A 21,636-nucleotide genomic window follows, 5' to 3' on the forward strand; every position below is an offset into this window, starting at 1 on the left:
CATAATTAATAACAGGAGAGGGGTTAGAGATGAAATAATAGGATTCATGAGTTAATAATTATTGAAGCTGGGTCGAGGGGGCATTTTATTCTCCTTTCCAATTTTTTACATGATGACATTTTTCTTTAAAAGAGTTAAAAAAGAGAAAATGATTATATTCATAAAAAGTAGTAATAAACATAATCAGCCTTTTGGGGCCATGTATCCCAAATGAATTTTATTTGGTATTGTATCTTAAATACTGATGATTTTGTGACAGAAGCTTCGAAATTCAAGCAATGGAACCAGACAAAAGAGCTCTCCTTGAACACCTGCTATGAAGCCAGCCCCTGAAGTGGGACAGAGCTAGTGGGAGGTGCTCCCATAATCCCACCTGCTACTGGAACCCATGAACACGGCAGTGTCTCGGGAACCAAAGTACCCAGAGATTCTGCATGTGGGGTGCGAGCAGAATGACCATGGACGACTCGTGGCCTGATAACTGGTCCTGGCTTACACAGAAATGGAATTTTTCTTGTTTCAGGTTGTATCATTTCAAATGTAATCCATTTTAGGACAGTTTTTTCCCCTAAATAACCATTTTTCATTTGTCTAAGATAAATGACTCAAAGCAATACTTAGGGAACTTCTTTTTACCTTGCTAAGCTTCTGGTATATGTGGTGTAAAATGAGTTTTAGTGAGATGGAGAGAATAAAAAATGTAAGCTTATTAAACTTCTAATGAACTCCCCCGATAAAAAATCTCATATAGCCCATTATAAACACTGAATAAATAAATTACCATTATTAGGACATTCTATATAGGTTGTCATTAGGGAAACAAAGCAGAGAAATTTAATTTTGGGATCACTGTTGCACTGAAGGATGATATTTCAATATTTACTGGTTTCTCAATCAGAATTATAAAGTGGTAGATGCATTAGAAAGTGCTACAAATGCTAACTTATGATTATAGTTATGTTCTACTGGATGCAGCATTGAGCATTTCTTGAGTTTCATTGTTTATTATCTTACAAAATACTTTCTTTAAAAACTGTATATTGAAAATTTTATTCAATATCCTCCTATCTTATAAAAAAGGAAATAACTGCAGTATACATCATATTAAAGTAGATCGGTGTGCCATGGTTCATCATTTTTCAATTTCACTTGGGCAGTCTAGTTACTTGGAATCTCAAAAACACAAATCTCTTCCTCAGCAGGTGTATAATGACAACATAGATTTTTATAGCTCTGTAGTTTTCAAATCTTTATCTTCTTGGCATAGTTTGTTTTTATTTTAAAAGATATGCTGATTTGTCAGTAATTTACAGGCTTTGGGGTTTATAGGCAAAAGTACAATTGCTGCTCAAAATTGCATTATGAAAAACTATCTATTCCTCTATGACACATCCTGGCAACTGTGGGACAGTATTTTAGAATTCTCTAGCCTTCTGCCACCAAAGCTTAGGGTTTTGGGGGGTGAGGAGGAGTGGGCATAATAAAGCAGTGGGCAGGCTAAGCAAAATCACAAGTAAACGCCACATGCCTGCTTCAGGACTCAGCCCAGATGTGCATTCCTGGTGAAGGCTTCCTCGCTTCTGTGTCCTTAGGTAAAAGGGCCAGCTCCCATTACACTTTGATTCTCCCTCCAATTAAACCCTTATTCTAGCCAGACTCACACTGTGGTTGTTTGTGCGGATTCTGTTCGTTCCATGCCCTTCAAGACTGTGAGCTCTTCAAGAAGTAGTAGACGGCAGAGTGCTGCACAGTGCCTTCATGTTCATTCAACAAATGAATTTTGGGAAACTCTTACAAACCAGGTTAAGGTGCAGATTTTTAAAAAGTCTTTTCAGGATCTTACTACAATAATATCATATTGTATCATGATGTAATAAATGGGCTGAGTTATTGTGGGATCCCACAGAAGAAAGTGTCAAAGTCAATCTGGAAAACAACATGGAGAAGATGCCAGAACGACCTGGGTCTGAGCAGGAGTTTGTCTCATGGAAAGAGCAAGATGAACCTGAGGTGGAGGGAATGATTCCAAAGGCACAGATAGAAACACTAGTTATAAGCTTGATAATTTCTAACATTATATTTTATATCTTTACGCCCCTTACCTTTTAGAACCAATTTCCCTTTGTTGAGGAAAACAACGAGGTTCAGAGTACATAACTCTAGACCCGTTTTTACAGAGATAGCAAATGGTGTTTCAAAATTGAGTCTGTCTTTTCCAGCAAGAAGTCTGTAGTGTTTGGGGCACAGCATGCACAAGAGGGATAAGGAGATAGAATGCCAGGGATGGAAACTGCGACGAGAGACTTGAGAGCTGAGAAAGGAATCTGGGTTTTTATCTCCTGGGCGACTGGGAGTTTGTGGAAGCAGCAGAGTGACATAGTTGGTTTTCTTTCTTTTAAGTTTGCCAGTTTTTTAAAAAAGATTTTATTTTATTTTTTAGAGAGCGGGAGGGAGAGAGAAAGAGAGGGAGAGAAACATCAATGTGTGGTTGCCTCTCACGTGGCCTCCACTGGGGACGTGGTCCACAACCCAGGCATGTGCCCTAGACTGGGAATCAAACCAGGGACCCTTTGATTCACAGGCCAGTGCTCAACCACTGAGCCACACCACCCAGCACTTGAGTTTTTGTTTTAGAAAGGAGGTCCTGGTCATGGTGAAGATCAGATGGCATTAGAGAGTATGTGAGATTCATTGAACTGTTGTGAAAATTCAGGCAAGATCTGAGAAGGTTCTGGATTAGGTATGAACGACAGATATAAAGTGGAAGGGCTGTATTCAAGACAGTTCTAAAGGAGGATACACAGGAACTGCAAGGGGGAGAGGGAGAGAGAGGGAGGGGGAAGGGGGAGAGAGAGAAAACACTCAATATAGCAATAGGTGCTCAGACAATGCTGAGTTATTAAATATAGTGTTGAAAATGCCCTTCCTTCCTTCCTTCCTCCTTCTCTCCCTCCCTCCCTTCCTTTTTCTGCTTTATTTCCCAAAAGATTTTAGAAAGTTAGACTGGGGCTTCATCTAACGATTTTAAAGTCTAAGCACTCACAGTGGCTTCAAAATCAAACATTAAATCCATATAACTATTTCCCATACACTTGTGGTGATAAATAAAAGGCAAATCTCTTTTTGACATAGACTTGTAAATGCCCATGAAAGCTCAGACACAGTTGCAGAAGCAGTCAGTCCCCGTCCACTACCTTCAGTGAGTCCGCAGTGCAGAGCTACGTGCAAAACCCTGAGTTCTGCAAAAACCCGACTTGACCCTCTCAGAGCCCCGGTCAGTAAACCACAAGGTACAGCTAGACCCGGTCCCATGGAAGCAGGGCCTGAGGGCTCGCTCATTCTGTTGATTAGAAAGATGCACAACCGAGAAGATGGGTTTGCTTGAACTGAGAGCCTGCAGTTGTGAAAAGGGGAGAAAGATTTAAAAAGGGACAAAGGGGAGACAATGAATACAGTATGCAAAGTTCCTGCTGGGAGCCAAAGGAACTTTCAAGAGTCCTTGCTTGGAAAAATAGAAAAGGTAATAGTAAACGCTACCATCTCCAGGGACCAAACCACATGAGAAAATCCAGACAAAGAGACTGAGGTAAAAGAGCAGAGGATATGGAATCTTTCTGGGCAATCACATTCCCTTCATCCGTTTCCCGACTTGGATTGCAGTTGCTCTCAGAGCTCAGTTTTTGCCAGATCCTTTAACTCAGGCTGCAGTAGGCACATGTTGAATGAGTCAGCATGCCCTTTGATGGGATAATGGGTCCACATGACTGACTAATGGAAAATTCTACCACCTGCACAGGTGATGCTCACAGACCCTACGCTCTGCTCTTCCTAAAACCAGGGATGAGAGGCTAGAGATTTAAGTGGAAAGTAAATGCAATTAACATGTTCTTAGCAGTTAAGATTCTATATTTGTTCACTGGGACAGAGCTTTGTCCAACTCACCAAGAGTATGTGGGTGCTTGAGTTAATAAATGATGTCAAAGAATGAGGAAACCACTTTCATATGCTCAGTCCAGTCACTTCTTTTAATCATGATATGAGGAAAAAATGTAAATATTGATGCTGGCAAGGGAAAACTGGGTATGTAATTATAAGTTGATATTAAGTCAATGATTTTATTTTCTATTTGTTAACTTCATGAACAATAGCTTGTTCTCACTCTCTCTCTCCTATTTCATAACATGTGGATGTATACAACTTTAAAAAATAAAACTGCTGTGTTGTTTTTAGACTCGGACCCTGATACTTTTCTTGCAGGAAGCCTTCCTGGAACCCAAGGCTTATTACCACTAAATAGAATTTGTAACTTCAGGTAATATTAAGTAACTTTCTTTATGAGATAGAAATGAGATGCGGGATTCAAGTAAAAGAATCATCCCAGAAATCCTTAAAATAATTGATATAGATGTATATTTATGGCATAGATAGTACTGATAGTTTCATGGGTATATATTTATCACCAATCTTATTGAATTGCATACATTAAATATGTACAGCTTTTTTGTCAATTAATGACTCAATAAAAATAAAGAGATTTAAAAATAATTGATATAGGCCAATATGCTTTATAACTGTTTTTAGTATTACTTTGTGTTAGTTTCAGGCACACAGTATAGTGGTTAGACAATTATATACTTTACAAAGTGTTCTCCCTGTTATGTCTAGCACCCACCTGACACCATACATAGTTATTATAATATTATTGATGATATTCCCTATGGTATACTTCACATACCCATGATGCTTTATAATTTTTGATTTAAAACAGTTTACATATTGTTAAATTTTCACACTTCTCTAGAAGTATAATCTTAAATCCAGTTAAAATGTGGGCAATAAGAAAAAAGAAAGTAAATTTTTGACGGGAAAACTGGAATAAAATTGATGGTAATTGTTAATAGGGTGCGCAAAAATGATAAGGCCCTGAGGCTGAAACTGACTTCCTACCTCCATTTCCAAATGGACTGTATCTAAATAGTTCTGGAAGTTCGTTGGGTCTCTATTCTCCAAAACTGTAAAGGACTTCCACACTCCTCCCCCATCCTCATTAATCTTCATTGTGATCTATTGAATAAATAAGTAGGAATGAAATCCTCCTTAAGGCATTTACAGATGGTATATGATAAAGTTCACACTGGTAAATGGAGTTTTAAAGATCAATCATATCAGACAACATAAAAATACTATTATAAAGTAGTGCTTAAAGAAATGTATGAAGAATAACTTTTCTTATGTATTGATCCACATACTAAAGCAAAGTTTGGAAACAAGTCATCCAAATTACCTAATTCCATGTAGAAAAAGAACTGACATCTGCTTATTTCAGTGAGATACAAGTAAACTGACAAGCAAGGTGACAACTTCTTGTTTATAACTGTAATGCTATAAAATGAGGACCAGCTTGCAGCTACTAAAATAGCAAGTGACCTTCTGCAGCTCTGATTTCAACCACTCAGCGACTTTTTTCCACCAAAGGGGCTTATTTTAGCTCTCACTAGACATTTCAGCAAATGGTGCTCTCCAAAGGCTACTGTGTCTCAGGCAGCCATGGATTGCCCAGGTGATTTCATTAGAATCCCACATCCTGAGAGCGAGGAAAGTTGAGTGTATCTTTAAAAATTGCTGCTTTCAGTGTTATTACCAAGAGCACTGATAGTACCAAGGTGAGAAAGCTGAGACTTAAGCTATATATAGCATTAGAGGAGGTTGCATCAAACTTCCTAATCCTTTCTCCTCCTTCTCCTTTTTTTTTCTCTTTCTCATGAGAAATGATGGTTTCTTCTTGGTGAACTATATACCCCCTATTCATTTTTACCCACATGGGATTTTTTAAAACTTGGAAGTATTCTTAAAATACTGTATCTCAGCCTCAATCAAAATGATTAATGAATTTTTAATTTATCACTTGCCTTAAGGATCTAGAGAACCACCCAATTCTCTGTGTAGTTTATACTACTAGTGTGAAAGTGGAATTCTTAGGGGATTCATTTTGAATTAATGCCAGGATCTCTCTACGGACTTGCTCAAGGCAAGTTTTGAGTGCCTACATTAGGTTTTCAGAATATCAAGATTCCTTAGAATCCACGCTCTGAGGCAGTAACTGTAATATATTAGAACAATTGGTTGAAAGGTGAAACATTTAACCAAGTGTACATTTTGTCTTTTTGACAATAGACTACTAGTTTTATAAGTTTTCTATCATTAAATAGAACAAGTCTACTGGTTAGGGAGGAATAGATGACAATGTCAGAGAGGACAATGTCAATTTCAAGACCTTTCTGATTTTTCTAATCTCTATTTAGATGTCATTATTATTTTACTCTTTTTTTCTTGTAGTAAAAATAGAATTGTGCTGTCAGCATAAAAACATCAGTAACACTTAAGCTTAAAACAGTCACCTCTTAGTAACCCTCAGCCTCAATAGGAAAGTAGCCTTTTAGCATTTAAGTTCCTCAAATTCTATTAAGAAAGAGTTGGGGTCAAAAGAACCTATAACTCATTTGTAGGCTTAGTTTCATGGTCCAATGATTCATTACTCTCTCACCGATGATTTGGGGTAGCTTCAGGTTTCCTTTTCATACAAATTCTTTTTTTTCTCATAGTTATTTTATTCATTTTAGGTTTTATTTTTGATACTATTACAGATATCCCCTGATCCCCCCCCATTCTCCCCTCCACCAAGCCCCCCCGGACACCACCACCACCACGTGCCCGTACCCATCACCACATTCTTGTCCGAGTCCACGGGCTTTGCATATGTGCACATATGTACTTTAGCTAATAATCTCTTCCAGTCCCTCTCACCCACTCCTAACTATTGTATCAGAGAATAACTATTTTTTACTTCATATAGACCTGACCCAAAATGTTCTTAGAGTTCTTCAATAAAATATATTAATAAAATATAAGATTATGTTATTAATTATACAAAATAATGAATATGATAAACACAGTTCAATGAAATATAAACAGAGAAAAACAATGAAAAATTCAGATTAATAACGTGTTAAAATATCTGGGCAAAGACTGATGAACAAGTTAATAAAAGGGTTAATATTTTCTCAAATTTTAGAAAGCTTAGTTAAGAGCCTTTTAGTAGAAGGTGAGAAAGCAGAAAGTAGAGCAAAAAGAAAAACTGAGAGACTTGACCTAGCAATTGTGTTTGAGCAGAGTATATGCAGAGGAACAAACATCACAGGATGCAAAGCGAATGAACTAAGATGGTGCTTCTTAATCATTTAATAATGGAAAGCTGTTTTGGATCACAAATGTTTTGTTTTATTCAAATAGTGCATGTCTAATTTTTGGGAAATTACAGTTCTCTTTCTTCAAACTTACTAAGAAAGTTGAGAAAGAATCTATTATGAAAACATTAAATTTCAAAATTAACTTTCATAGTAAAAGACCTCCTTCACAGAACAATCAGCAGAGATCAACCCATTTAATGTCCTAGAAATGGTGAGTTGTGAGATGGAGGAAGACAACACGCCCCTTTTCAGACTTTTATTTTGTGCCCTATGGGAAGTCACTTAACATCTTAAAGTCTTAGTCTCTTTGGGTTTAATTTTCCATCTACAGAAGGATTTGGCAGCAGCGACATTTTCTAAGGGGCTGTGTGAAGCATGGCAACTTGAGTCTGAGGGTCTACCCAGGAATTTCTCTCTATTTTGGCTTGTTGGGGATAAGTCTTCCAGTTACAGAGGTTGAGAGCACAGCTCACAGTCCTAAAAGCACTTGAAGAGTCTTGATAGAACAAACAAAAATAATATGACCCAGAGCCCTTTAAAATCTTTCCCTATTCTCTTTTTAAAAATGCACCTCCACACACTACCCGAAGCACAGCTGGTAGGTCACAGATGATGAAAAGCTAATTATAAAAAATGCTCAGGGCTATCATTGGGATTGACTGTTACTATTTGGATTTTGTTGACATATGCATTGAGTGTTAATTTAAACACAAGCAATTCCTCCCCTACTCTACCCACTCTTTGGAATTTTTGTCAATGTATCCCTGACCTTTAGGAAGAACTGATTCAGATAAAGTATTTGGAGACAATTTCACATTTTCTAACATTGAATCTAAAATATTAAAAATAACTTGATTGCTTAAATAATACATTTAATTGACTAATAATTTACAATAAGTGTTTTCTAAATACTTTAGCACAAAATTATTCTAGAATAAACCTATTAGAAAACCAAATAGCAGTTCTATAATAGATCTGATAAATATAGTTTAAATTTAAAGAGTAAATTCTTCCTTCTCAGTATCGAGGGTATATTATCAAGGGAAACTTTATAACCTAACAGAAAATAAAAGTCTTTTATTAAAAGACCAAAAGTCTTTTTAGTTGGGAACATTTTCCATAGGTTTCCCCAATTTTGTGAACAGCACATAAATCCTGGACTGGTTGGTAGAGTGAGCCTGATAAATTGGTTGTATACTGTGCTAATAACACCAAAGTGTTGACTTCCAGCAACCTGACTGTCAGTTGACATTTCTGTGTCTCAGGACCCATGTGGTATATTAACCCTAGACAGCACTTCCCCAAATAGGTGCTTGACATTGAGGCTAAGGCAGAGCATGTCCACCCAATCAGTGGAAAAGCGATTCAAAGCTTTTTCCAAACAGCCAGTGTCAAAGCTTGTACTGACTTAAGTGCTGTTCAACAGTAGGGACTGTTTCAGAAGCTACTTTATAGGTATAAACATTCCCTCCCTTGATAAGTTGCAGGCAGAACCTCATGAAATTTTCCTTCTTCCTCCTTACTGCAGAATATTTCATACCTACTATGGCTTTTAAAATTGAGTGTATAAAATGGAATTGCTTGTCCAATAGCTTCTCAATAGCTTTTTCTTGGGGGGCGGTAGTTGGATTTTAGAACCTTCTTATGAAGTTCTGTTTTCTGAGTAAAAAAAATTAATCTCAAGCTAGTATCTCTATAGGAAGTCCACTAAGGGAGATCAATTTTGCACAATTTCAACTCAAAACACAAAGGTGATTTAGAGGATTTACCTAATCTAGACAATGCTAGCACATTAGGAAAGCTGCGTGAACAGAGGTACAAACATGTGGTGACCAATATGTATTCAAATACTATAAACATTTGTGTGTAAGTACTTGAGTTGAACATATATGTGTGTGCATTGCATCTTTATATTTGTTTAGAGCCTCGCTGGCCACAAGGTGCTTTTGTCTACATTATGCTATTTACTTTAGCTGTGGGCAGTCACTGCCTGAGCATGACAGTGGGGTTATTACAACATATTACTAGGTGATTTTTGGACTGTCTTCATGAGATTATTAAAGGATGCATAGAAAGATATGGATTTGAGTGACCCCAGCAAAGAACCATAGTGTTCTTTGTGTCAGGATGCTCTAGAGTAATTCATGGCCACGGACTTGTACTCAAGCTGATTAGCCTAGTCCCTGTACTTGGGGAATTCCTTTCTTAAGACAGAAAGCAGGATTCTGGAAAAGCAGCCTCTTGAGAGATATTCTATGGATGGCAAAGAACAAGGTAGTGTTAAAATTTCAGAGGAGTCAAGTAAATCCCTTTTCATGGACTAAGGCGACTTGTGTAGGTCTGTGTCTAAGGCTGTCTCCTGAAGCTATATCTGAACAGTAGCTCATTCTTTACATTGATTGTACATGAACTTGAGGAATTTTGGGATCGGCCACCACCCTCTCCTTGAGCTGCCTCTGATTGTCCTTGATTCTAACTTTAACCAGATGTCTTGTCTTTATTTATTTGTTTGTTTTTAAGTTGGTGTTTGGAAAGAGGAGGCTGGTGCACAATTCTGATTTGATTGTGGTTATTAACTGTATGATTGACTGGGTCATTCTATGCCAAGGAGTCTTTAAGTGGTCCTTCACCTCGGGAGGGAGGCATGACTGGCTACTGCCACAGGCAAGTGCTTCAGCCTCCTTCAAGATTGGCTAGTTGCCTGTAAACCCACTCCATAACTTTATCCTTCTTCTTGGAAAGTGGCTGTAACAAAGGGAATATTTGTTCATATGGTCAAAGTTCCTGTCAGGAGGTGACAGAACAATAATCCTTCAAAGTCCTTTAGTTAAACCACCTTATTTTCTAGATGAAGAGACTGAGCCCCGGAAAGCTGAACTGACTCGGAGCAAGTTTGTTTGGCTGTGTATGCAGTCAGGACTCTCCATTTCAATGTACTTTCCTAACTGCCTGCAGAGGGCCTGTGCCAGGTTGAGGGTGGGAGCAGGTGGTAGATGACAATGGTGGTTCACAAGATGTTGTCCCTCAAAGCAAGAAAGGAAGAACTAGAGACACTGGATTTTCCCTTCCCCATACTGCTTTAGTGATTTTTCTCACAGGTACATTTTAGTGACTATCTAGGCAGTTGCTCCTGAATCAAATGCCTGTCTATGTTTGGTGCAGACACAATCAAAGGACATGGAAAGTACATAGCTAGAATTAAGTGCTATTCTCTATGCCATTTCTGAATGAAGACTTAATTATGTATAGTTACATATCTATAGATAGTTAACATGTACAGATATTAACTACACATATATAATGTACATATAAATATACATACCTATAATATACATATCTAATATACATATAAATATGCATAGACAGATTAAAGCAGTTATAAAATACTTACGTGTAGAAGCATGTCATTAAAGGTGCTAACTTAAGACCACAGCACCTACTTGGGGTTCTTAATAGGTAACAATTAAAATACCACCAACTTCTGTAGAATTCCCCCAAATAAAACAGGATTAGTCATATCTTCGTGTTTCTATACAGACTTGATAAAATAAAGTAGTACACTATAGGGAATAGATCACTTCTAGGCTAATTCACTCTCGTAATCCCCTGTAACTATCTAATACTCAGCTCCTGTGACAGGTGAATTTTTTAATTTCTATTTTGCTAAAAATTCCAGGATCCATAAATAGAGCACAAAAGGAATATGAAAGTAAATCTATTTTTAAGATAGGAGAGATCAATTAATTTATATTTCATTGTCTTTACCTGGAGAGAAAAATTAAACTAGAACAGCAAACTCAGGTGATGTGTGTAAAAGGCAATTTATCTTTTTAGCATCGCAGCCAATTTAATAGATTTTTTTTCTCTGTTTTAAAAAGCATGTTGTTTGGCAGTTGGAATTGTCTTGCCTGATACCTCTCACATGCAGTGTCAATCATCTCTGAGCATAAATGAGCTTTTATTAAGAGTATTAGTCCTGCAGAATCTCCCAACCCATCTGAGGGCCATCGTGGGGGAGCAAAACCATGAGCTTCCATTTTCCTTCCCTGCGTGTTTGCCAGGTATCCTTTAACCAGACTCCTCTCCCTGCCACTAACAATTGTAAAGTTTTCTTGCCAGAGGTAGAACACGTCCACCCTGCCATCTTGAAGGAAAATTCCAGTTAAACCCAGTTACTGCTGCTGCCTCAATATTAATTTGAAGCTTACTTTTGCCCTTCTTTTATTTCATGTCTTTTTCTCCTATGGGATTTTGAGAAACCCAAAGATATAATTCTTGATATACTTCATATTTTTCTGTTTGTTTTCTATTTCCAAAACTATGGGGAAAAATTATCCCTCATAAGAGATGTGGCTCAGAGTTAGCAATAGTCCCTGTCTTCCTCACCTCCAGGAGAGTATATGATACCATCATGCTCAGGACTTATATTATTACAACACTGAGTTGCAATTATCTATTTTCACGTCTGGGTCCTACATCGTGAGGTCAGGAACCATGGTCTGCATGCCTTGAGTGCATGGCATATCTCAAAAATATGCTTCTGAAAGAAGGCTTGGCAGTCTAAGACAGTAGAGGGACACCACGTTAGAATTTAGGCTCCCCCACTTAGCTAACTCTGTGGTCTAGGAAAATCGCTTCCCTGTTTCTGAACCTTCATTTCCTCAAAATAAATGTTCATTTCTTCATTGTGCAGTTGGATGACTTCTTCACTGCCTACCCGAAGGCACTGGTGTGAGGCTCAAATTGGCCAGCATACATGAAAAGTCTTCCCACATTTTTCTCCACGCGGAAAGTATTATTACCAGGTTCATAACCTAGAAAGTCTGTGGTTTCTTTGGTGCACTTTTAAAAAGACAAGTTTGGTTTTTCTAGGGGAATATTCTTGACTCTGATAACATTCATGTAACTGACTTTGGGGGGGGTCTTCATGCTGTTACTTGCATAACTGTTTTATGGTTCTTAAACATGTATTTATCAAAAGGTTCCAAATTGTAGGACCATAATTTCATGAACTAATCCAAAACTGATTAAAAAAAACCCCTCCTTTTAAGATGATGCAATACCAGAATAATGACCTGATTGTATACATTTCATTGTTCTTTCAGAAACCAGAGGGAGCAGATCAGGCCTTTTAGTAGCCAAGAGTGATGTTAAAAAATTCCTTAGTGTGATGTAGCCTTGAATTCACCCAATGAAGAAGGTGCTAAACTCAGATTTTGCAGTCTGTCTGCACATGTTCTCTCTGTTACAGCTTGCCACCAGCTAGGTTAGCGCAGACGCTCATTAACGAAGTCAAGTCAGAAGGGCAGCAAGCTCGCACTGTAGCCTCTCTGTAGCACCTAGGAGGGCATCAGGCGGGCCACAAACACCGAATGCGTTTTGTGGTGGGAATGCCAATGAGCTCATGGGGCTCCCTGTGCTGATGGGAAAAAAGATAGCATGATGGTTAATAGGACGGGTTCTGAGGCTATTCCAACCTGGGCTTACTTTGCTTTTTACAAATTTTGTAACTTCTGAGCCTCAATTTTTCAATCTGCAGATATCTATATCTATATCTATCTCTCTCTCTCTATATATATATATACTTATATAACAGGCATAATAAGATTGTTGTGAGAGTTAAATATAGGACATTGATCAAAATAACATAGGTGATCAATGAAGGATAATTATATGGCCCATAATAAGTAGTAATGTTATTAAGTGACAATGAAATTGATAACATTGTAATACCAATTATATTAATAATAATGAGGCTTATGCATGACAGATGTTGTCTTAAGAACTTGCAAATATTAAATTATTTGATCAACACACTCAGGTAGGGACTATTATGGTCCCAGGTTTACAACTCAAACTCAAAGGTTAGGTAAATTGCTTAAAGAGAGAAGGCCCACCAGGTTTTGAACTCGGGCAGTCGGACTCCAGAACCAGAGTTCTTAACCACCGATGCTGTGCCTCTGACACCTTCTCACCCAGTGGTTCTGTGATGGACTTAGTGTTCTAGTGAAACGAGTGGCAAGTTCTTAGATGGTGCAGGAAAGAACAGCTTGTCCCATTATTGTGGCTTGTCATAGGTACCTACATTTGACACCCACAGAAGTTGTGTCCACTAGATGGCACTACTGTTTCAACAAAATGTGAACTCAGTCAATACTTAGTTTTAAGAAAATGCTAAATACAGGAGCTCTAGCAGGATAATCTCATAGCATCCTGAGATGTCTGATGGAAGAAGTTTCCAAAGTTTAGGGACTATCTGGAGATATTCTAAAGATTAATGGTAACTTGAAAAAATTAAGAATTATATACGTTAGTTCATTTTGGGTTACTGACCCATTTTAGGTTAGTTTATTTTATCACTGCACAGGAAATCTGGATGAATTTTGAAATAGTCAAATTCAAAGTCATCGGTTCAGAGATGAATAGACTGAAGGCCAGAGAGAAAGAGTGACTTGCCTAAGGTTACCAGACTGATGGCTTTGACTGTATTTTCCCCCATACTTCTTAGTGGTTCTAAATTATAAAAAACTGATTTTTGAATTCTTATAATACCTTATAACACCTAATCATAATTATAACACCTAATTATAACACCTAATTCTTAGAATTAGAATTCTTATAATACCATATCTTATTTTGGGGGTATGGAGCAGAAGATTGACAAAGAGTTGTGTTTTATTAAGTTAGGTTTTAAACATATTTTCCAAACCAATAGCAGTCTTTTGCACTTAGGTATCAAGTAGGACAAAAGTGAAAAATTATTCTGATTTCTTCTTTTTTGTAACATGTTCTCTGGGAAAGATTAAGTGACTTCACTTATAAGGAATGTCCCTATTGGTTGACAATGTAGTCTGTGGATTTTAAACCCACAGCAGGTAGCAGAATAATGGATAATCAAAAGGACTCTGGAATCAGACTGCCTGGGGTGGAGCCTGGCTCTATCACTTAGTAATCAAAGGACCTTGGGAAGGCCATAAGACATCTCCAAGCCTCTATTTCCCCATCTATAAAATGGGAATAATAGTTTCACTTATAAGATGCTCTTGAGAATTCAATGTATGTGAAGTGCCTGTGATGTATTTAAAAGGCACAGTTAAGGATAGCAATAATTGTACATATTTTTGTGCTATAGCTGATGTTCAGGTTCCTACGTCTCTCAGATGTCAATGTTGTTTCAGATATTTTGTCAACAACTTCTCTACTCACCCTCACATCCTAAATTGCTAAAAGAGAGAAATAACATTTCAGGTTTTCTAACTGTGTAACATTGCTTCTTCCTCAACCAGATGGTGAAAGTAGCCAGGAGACATTTGGCATGTACTTCACTAAGTGTTCACATGAACTTTATTTAAAACTCTCGTAGGCTTCAGGGTCCTACTCACAAAGCAGACAGAGAAGGTGCCTGAGCACGTGGTATACAAACAGTATCAGCCACGAGCTGCTGGGCACTGGCTGAGTTCCAAACGCTGCTCTTGATTTTCAAGTATTAACTCATTTAATTCTTACAACAACCACGTGCTGCATGAACCAATACTTTTCTCTTTTTAAAGATGAGCAATCAAGAAATATATGAGTAAACTGGGATTTAGGAACATGCTCCATCTCAAATAATAAGGCACAAAGTCGGGTTTGAACTCAGGTGGCCTGGCTCTTAAACACTGTTGCTCTGCCACTGAACAGGGTGGGCTGTGAGGAGCCGCCAAGGTCCCGAGCTCTGCATCGCTTTCTCCAGTACACTGCCCACTGCAACAGAGCCTGACACAGTCATTGTTTGTTTAGCTCTTCTAGGCTACTACTAACATGCAACTCTACGTCAATATTTTTATGGCAATAAGTTAATGAAATCAACAGGTTAAACATTTAATAGGCTCCCGAGTTTCACAGGGTAAAGCACATTTGCAACAGGTCAGCATCCTACGACAGGGCATCTTGAAGACCACTCCTTAATGGTCTTCAAGGCCATCATGACAGAAAAAGGATTGGGTTGCTGATGGAGTCATGCCTGTGACTAGTCTTATGAGTTTATTTGTTGCTCTTACATTCTGCACCATTCCAGACTACACCCTTTCCTTCCCAACACCTCAGACTGTATTCCCATGTAGAATTCTCCAATTCAGATTTACCAAAGGCTTAGAGGTCTTCTGGTCTGCCCCTCTGACTTTACTAAGAAGGAAGCTGAGGTATCATTTGCTTACAGTTTGTCCCCAGTTATCTGAGAGGGAGAGTTGGAGTCTCGTTCATTCAATTCTTATATATTATTTCTATATTCCTTAGTTATTTCACATTAAATACCACCACTTTGAATCCTGGCTAAAAATTTCCTGTTTATATCAATAACCTTCTTCTTTCAGTGATGAACCCAAATTTAACAGATAGCATCTGCTCTTTATAGATAGCATCTTTCTATCTATAATTTCTTTCTCCTTTGCTTGAGACAAACTTTTATGGGGCCGGGGAACAATGACATTTATTAGAATATATTTTAAAGTCAATCAGGTTTTTTTTTTTCACTAGAAGGCATGAATACAAGTAATTCAACACAGACCTAAGATAATGACCATACGAAATAGGACGAAGGCAGCTTCAAAGCAGAATTTCCAAAATTGAGCTGGGAGGAGACTGCCACTTACCGATTTCAGTCATCGTTATCCCTGGTGCTAACTGCCCGTTGTTGAAAGAGCTATAGGTAAACAAGTTGGGTACGGAGGTGAGGTCATAGATGGGTTCTTGCTTTATCTGTTTGATTCCAGTCATGTCCAGTCCTGACTGATCAGGGGAAGGCTGGCTGGAATCCACGTTGTAGTAACCCTCGGACTTGGGCAGGTCGATGACGTGTCCGTTGGCGTAAGTGCTGCCGGCCTCGTTGTTCAGGTTGCTGAGGCTGCTGCTGTACACCCTAGCCAGGGCTTCTGCCTCCCCGCTCTGCTGCTGCCGCTGCTCCTGCAGCCGCTGCTGGTGCTTCTGCACCTCCGCATACAGGCTGTCCCTTTGCTTCTTGGACATCCTCCCGAACTTCACAGCTGGGTCACAGAGAAAAGCAGAAAACAGCACTTGAGGTTATCATTCTCATTAACCATCTCAAGTCCAAGGTGTCATGGATGGTTGTCCCCTCAACAACAAATGCACAAACTCCTAGCACTGTAGCCCAAGAGCTCAGTCATTTTACACTCTGCATTTGGGAAAAGTTTATACTCATAGGCATCTGAACTGGTTTTCGTGCATGGTGAGAATGAAATCTAAGCTAGGAGGAAGTTCCTGAGAGTATTTCTTGTGGCCATGAAGTTAGAAAGAGTATTTCCTTGTTCTTTTTTAACTTGTGGGAAAAAAATCATAAAAAATCCCCCAAACTGCCAAATAGTTCCTCTTATTAAAATGTCAATCAAAATTCATTTTTTAGCTTCCCCTCCTAAACATTAGGATCACTAGATTGTTGGAGAGGGCCCCATTATTTCAGTATTTTCTAAGTAGTGTGTTGGGTAAGAAAAAGGGTGTGGGGCAGGGTGATAAACACAATTTTAAGTAAACCACACCATTTGCCTTCAGTTGGCTTTTGGGATCAAATGAAAATGATCTTTGGAAAATAGCAATTTTGTATATTCAATGGGCAGCAGGTAACTCCTCCTCTCCATTCTGCCACCCCTAAGTTTTATTGCCCATCTCCTCGGGCAAAATCCTTAGCCATTTGGAGGAGAAAGGAGGAAGAGGCTCTGTAAGTGGTCATAGAGTACTATGAGGATTCTTCCATTTGAATGAATTGTTTCTTAACTTACAGAGCTTCATCTTCTAGACTGTTATGGATATGGACATTTTTTCTCACAAGCTGTCAAATCCCATTTTAGGATGTGCAAATCCTGAGTCAAGAGGCCACTGTGCCTGAACCATCAAGCACTATGTCATTGAACTCATAGTGGGAACTCTGACAACCTTGGAGGTTCCCCTCTGAGTTTCTGTGTTTTTTTTCTTTTGTGACATTCTCCCTAACACCTGTTAGTATTGGGAGCTCAGAGAACGTAGAAAGAATGAAGTGGAGTGTGGAAACGGGTTTAATCCCTGATTTAGTCATTGGAGTTGACGAATATAACTTCTGAGAATAACCAAATGGTGAAGTGCTTAAGAACTCTCCGGCATGACAGGCCCACAGAAGAGGTCCCTTCTGTGAAAGAGCTGCCATTTTACCTCCAGTGTTCCTTCAATATTCACTTTCTCCTTCCGTTGGTTACAGAGCCATGAAATTTTATCTAGGCATCAGCTGTTCAAAATGGAGACCACATTTCCCAGGCTTTGTCCCTGCTGGATGTGGCTATGTGATAAGTTCTGGGTAGCCACATAGGCTTCCAGGTATCGGATAAGCCATTCCCCCCTTCCTGTCTGTTGGATTGTGGATATGAGGACACTTAGAGCATCCCAAACTCTTCCTCTGCCTCATTGGTCCTTCTTCTTAAAAGCCTATGTTCTTGCTTTCTGATGCTGCCTAAGTTGGAGAACAAAGTGGTAATTATCTAGTAGTTTTTCTGAATGAAGACAATTGATCTGGTTAATTCAGACCAAACTCCTCTTTCCATCCCAACTGTCTTTTCCACAGGGTGTTGAATCATTTAGATCATCATGTTGAATTTTGTTTGTAGAGACACTGTCTTCATTAGACTCTGCTTTCAAAGACAACTTTATCTGCTTACTATTTGCTGTGGTATTTGTAGTTTGTTCACAGAATTCTATAGCAGCTTTTAGCAAAACCGTACTTTGTACCTTTGTATTATATCTTTGTAGATAATTTACTACGTATACTTCTCCAGTAGAAAAAAAATTTTGTATAAGAAAAATAAATCACAGTACATTTGGGTTCAGAAAGAATGTCCCCCCCCCCCCCCAAGAAAGTAACATGACATGCTTCTCATTAGCCGACCCTCTCTTGCATTCATACTGGCTTAGAACAGCTTTTTGTTACACAGCTCTGGTGATGAACACCAAATTTGTATCTGTTGCTAGAGATTGAGATTTTTTTAAAAAGATTTTCTTCCTTTATTTTTACAGAGAGGGGAAGGGAAGGAGAAAGAAAGGGAGAGAAACATCAATGTGTGGTTACCTCTCGTGTGCCCTCAACTAGGAATCTGGTCTACAACCTAGGCATGTGCCCTGACTGAAAATTGAAATGGTGACCCTTTGATTCACAGGCCAGCAGTCAATCCACTGAACCACACCAGCCACAGCCAGATTAAGATTTTTGTTTCTCATTGAAATTAAGAACAATCTAAAAATAGCCAGAGGGGAGGAGGGGGGAAGACAGTGAAGAGAAGGGTTTTCAGGAACTACTATAAAGGACACACGGACAAAACCAAGGGGGAGGGTGGAAGAAAGGGAGAAAGCTGGGTTTGGAGGGGGCGGGGAGGAAGGGTGGGGAGAAAATGCAGACAACTGTAACTGAACAACAGTAAAGTAATTAAAAAAAGATTTTTGTTTCAGCTTGAGTATATCTACTTTTTGACTTACTTTAATAGAATAGTTTTGCATTTGTTAGTTTAAAATTTATACAGAGAGAAAAATTGGTAATGAGAAAGTCTTCTAACATCAGGATAGAAATGCAATGCTTTTTAAAAATTTCTTTCCACTCAACCCTTGTTTCCGATTTCTATACACAGTATTTAGGTGAAATCCACATAGTGGTGGGTTGATTTTATTAATGGCCCTGATTTCTCTTACCTATTCTCATGTTCTCCCCCATGTAAATTTGCAGTGCCCTATCATCTGTGTGGGCATTCTCACCCCACTTCTTGATTCAGGGTCATATTGATACAGGGTGCAGTCAAGGGGGGGGGCAAAAAAAAGATTTGGAATGGTGTCCAGAATTCAAAGTGTATAGGAATATTGGAGAGACATATAGGATGTCCTAACCACCCCCCCCCCCCCAGGGGGAAGGGATGAATAGAGCCAGGGCCATTGAGAGCTATTTTGCATAGCAACAGTTTTGCAGCTAACCTCTGGAATGATTATTTAACATATCTATAACCTTTAACTGGTTTCATAGATATGTTAAATAGCAGTGGCCAAGTTTGGAGCCAGGGAGAAGGGAGTAGCTGGGACTCAGGATGAAACTAGGGGCTGCACTCCTGAGTGAGAAGGCCTATGTGAGAGCTTGGAAAAGATGGGCTCCAGGACATGAGGCGATAACTGCCCAAGTGAAAGGGAAAACCACACAGCTTTGCCAGAATGGAGATCCCTGCAGCCAGGTGAAGAAGAAAGCCACATGCTTTTGGTGGAGTGCGAACACCTGCAGCTTTGGTAGAAGAGGCCCACATGGCTTTGGGGTGCTCCCTTTGGCTGAGTGGCCTGAAAAGCAAGAGAGATTTTGACTGGAACTGGGTACAAAGGACTCTTGCCAGTGGACCATGAGAGGGTACCACAGTACTTTGGATTAACTCGAGATCCTGCACAGTGACACAGCTGACAGTGCCAGTGGCCTGAAATACAGACGTGTGCTCTTTTCCTGATTTACGGTACTCGGAGTTGGGACAGTGGGAGAAGGGAGAGCTGTGTGGGTGTAGGTGTATACCCTAAAGGACTTTGCTATTTAAGTAGTGGTGTTAGGCCTGAATAGCATTAAATAAACATTTTGTTTCCTTTTCACAAATCTCTGGCATTGAGAGATGTCTTTCCAACTGGCGGCGGACAGAAGAGCCCAGTAGATATTAGTATTTTGTTTTTGGGAGGGGCCCCTGTTGTATAGCAGTTTTCAGCATCCCTAGGTGGGCCGAATATTGTATTGCCCCTCCCTCAGACCTCTTGTTCGGTAACAATATGGCCTGCTCTGAGCCAATGATGTATGGGACACTGATACACCTGACACACACAGAGGCTTGCAAAGTGCCTGTGTGATGGAGCGTCTCACCATGAAAAGGCCAAGCCTGACCTAGTTTGCTGGAGGATGAAATATGTGAAGTAGAGCCAAGCCACCTCAGTCTTCTTAGACAAGGTCATTTGTAATCAATAGAGGCACAGACTGACCTGTAGCTGATGGCAGATGAATCAATGAGCCCATTCAGAAACCTGTATTTAACAATTTCAAGTTCACAATTATGCTGTTAACCATAGATCTCAAAATCAAAGCTAACGATGTCCAATAAGTATGCTGTCAAGACCTGTGCCCTAGTGAACATCTGAAGACTCAGTGGTGAATAATTTTGTGTTTTCCAAGAAATTAACTTATCAGGTCACTGAGCATGCCGAAATATTTTCAGAGAAATAACTGAAAGTCCCACTATCTTGTGGAGTTATCGGCCTTCATTCTAAATCACAGACTCCATTGACAGTGACTATAATACTATTTTTAAATGAATTTTCCCTTTATTTCAGGAATACCAACGAGCCAGTGTTTCAGCTTTATGCCTCCTCCTCTAATAAACATGGTGATGTATTTGGCGGAAAATTATAGTACATGGCAAAAACAAACCTTCAGTAGGTTTATTGAAAGTTATAACATTCCTAACATATAAATAATTCCTTGTCACTATTTGTAAATACTAGGTACATATATTTGTTGTACTTGTAGGCTTATTTCAACAAAGGCTGTATTATTATTATATTTTCAAATATTAGCATTCTTCTTACCACTAACCATTAATCAGAATGGCACATATTTTAAGTGTTTGCCCCTCTCAAACTTGAATTATGCTGTTAATGAGATTCACTTGAGCACAGAGGCAGCCTCTTGTTAAACTGCACGCTCTCAAAGAAACTAACACAACACTGTGCACATTGAAAGTGCTTTATAAACATTCATTGATGACAGTATCTGCTCATGATAAGCTCTTAACCCTCATTTTGACCCCACACTAGTAAAGAAGAGTTTTACACAAAATACTGAAAATCTTTTCATATTTATTTGGATTGTGGGATTCTAAACGAGATGAAAGTCTTTGGGATAACATTATGAAACAAAGTCACTGCTTCCTCGAAGACTTCTACTTACCACCATATGACAATTAGACACCTGTTTTTGGTTCCATTTATTTATTTATTTTTAATTTTTAAAAAATATATTTTATTGATTATGCCATTACAGTTGTTATATTCCCCCCTTAATTTCCCTCCACCCTGCACACCCCTCCCCCACCCCCTTTAGTTTATGACTACGTGTCTCAAGTTCTTTAGATTCTATATTTCCCATACTATTCTTGCCCTCCCCCCTATCTATTTTCTACCTACCATCTATGCTACTTATTTTCTGTACCTTCTCCCCCCTTCTCCTTCTCCCACTCCCTTGTTGCTAACCCTCCATGTGATCTTCATTTCTATGGTTCTGCTTTTGATCTAGCTGTCCTCTTAGTTTGCTTTTGTTTCAGGTGTGGTTGTTAATAACTGTGAGTTTGCTGTCCTTTCACTGTTCATGTTTTTT

The 21,636-nt window shown here is 38.9% G+C and overlaps 1 protein-coding gene across 2 annotated transcripts in view; it reads right to left on the bottom strand.

Moving 5' to 3' along the window:
• RORB (RAR related orphan receptor B) overlaps positions 1-21,636 on the bottom strand; it is a 195,679-nt gene that overhangs the window by 30,221 nt on the left and 143,822 nt on the right. For both annotated transcript variants that reach the window (XM_053656583.1, XM_037140343.2), the window contains exon 4: positions 15,878-16,267. In XM_053656583.1, the coding sequence (XP_053512558.1) occupies positions 15,878-16,267 (390 nt within the window). The remainder of the gene's footprint in view (positions 1-15,877; positions 16,268-21,636) is intronic.

This window comes from Artibeus jamaicensis, unplaced genomic scaffold (assembly GCF_021234435.1).
Source record: "Artibeus jamaicensis isolate MK-2021 breed Jamaican fruit bat unplaced genomic scaffold, CSHL_Jam_final scaffold_1964, whole genome shotgun sequence".
NCBI lineage: Eukaryota > Metazoa > Chordata > Mammalia > Chiroptera > Phyllostomidae > Artibeus > Artibeus jamaicensis.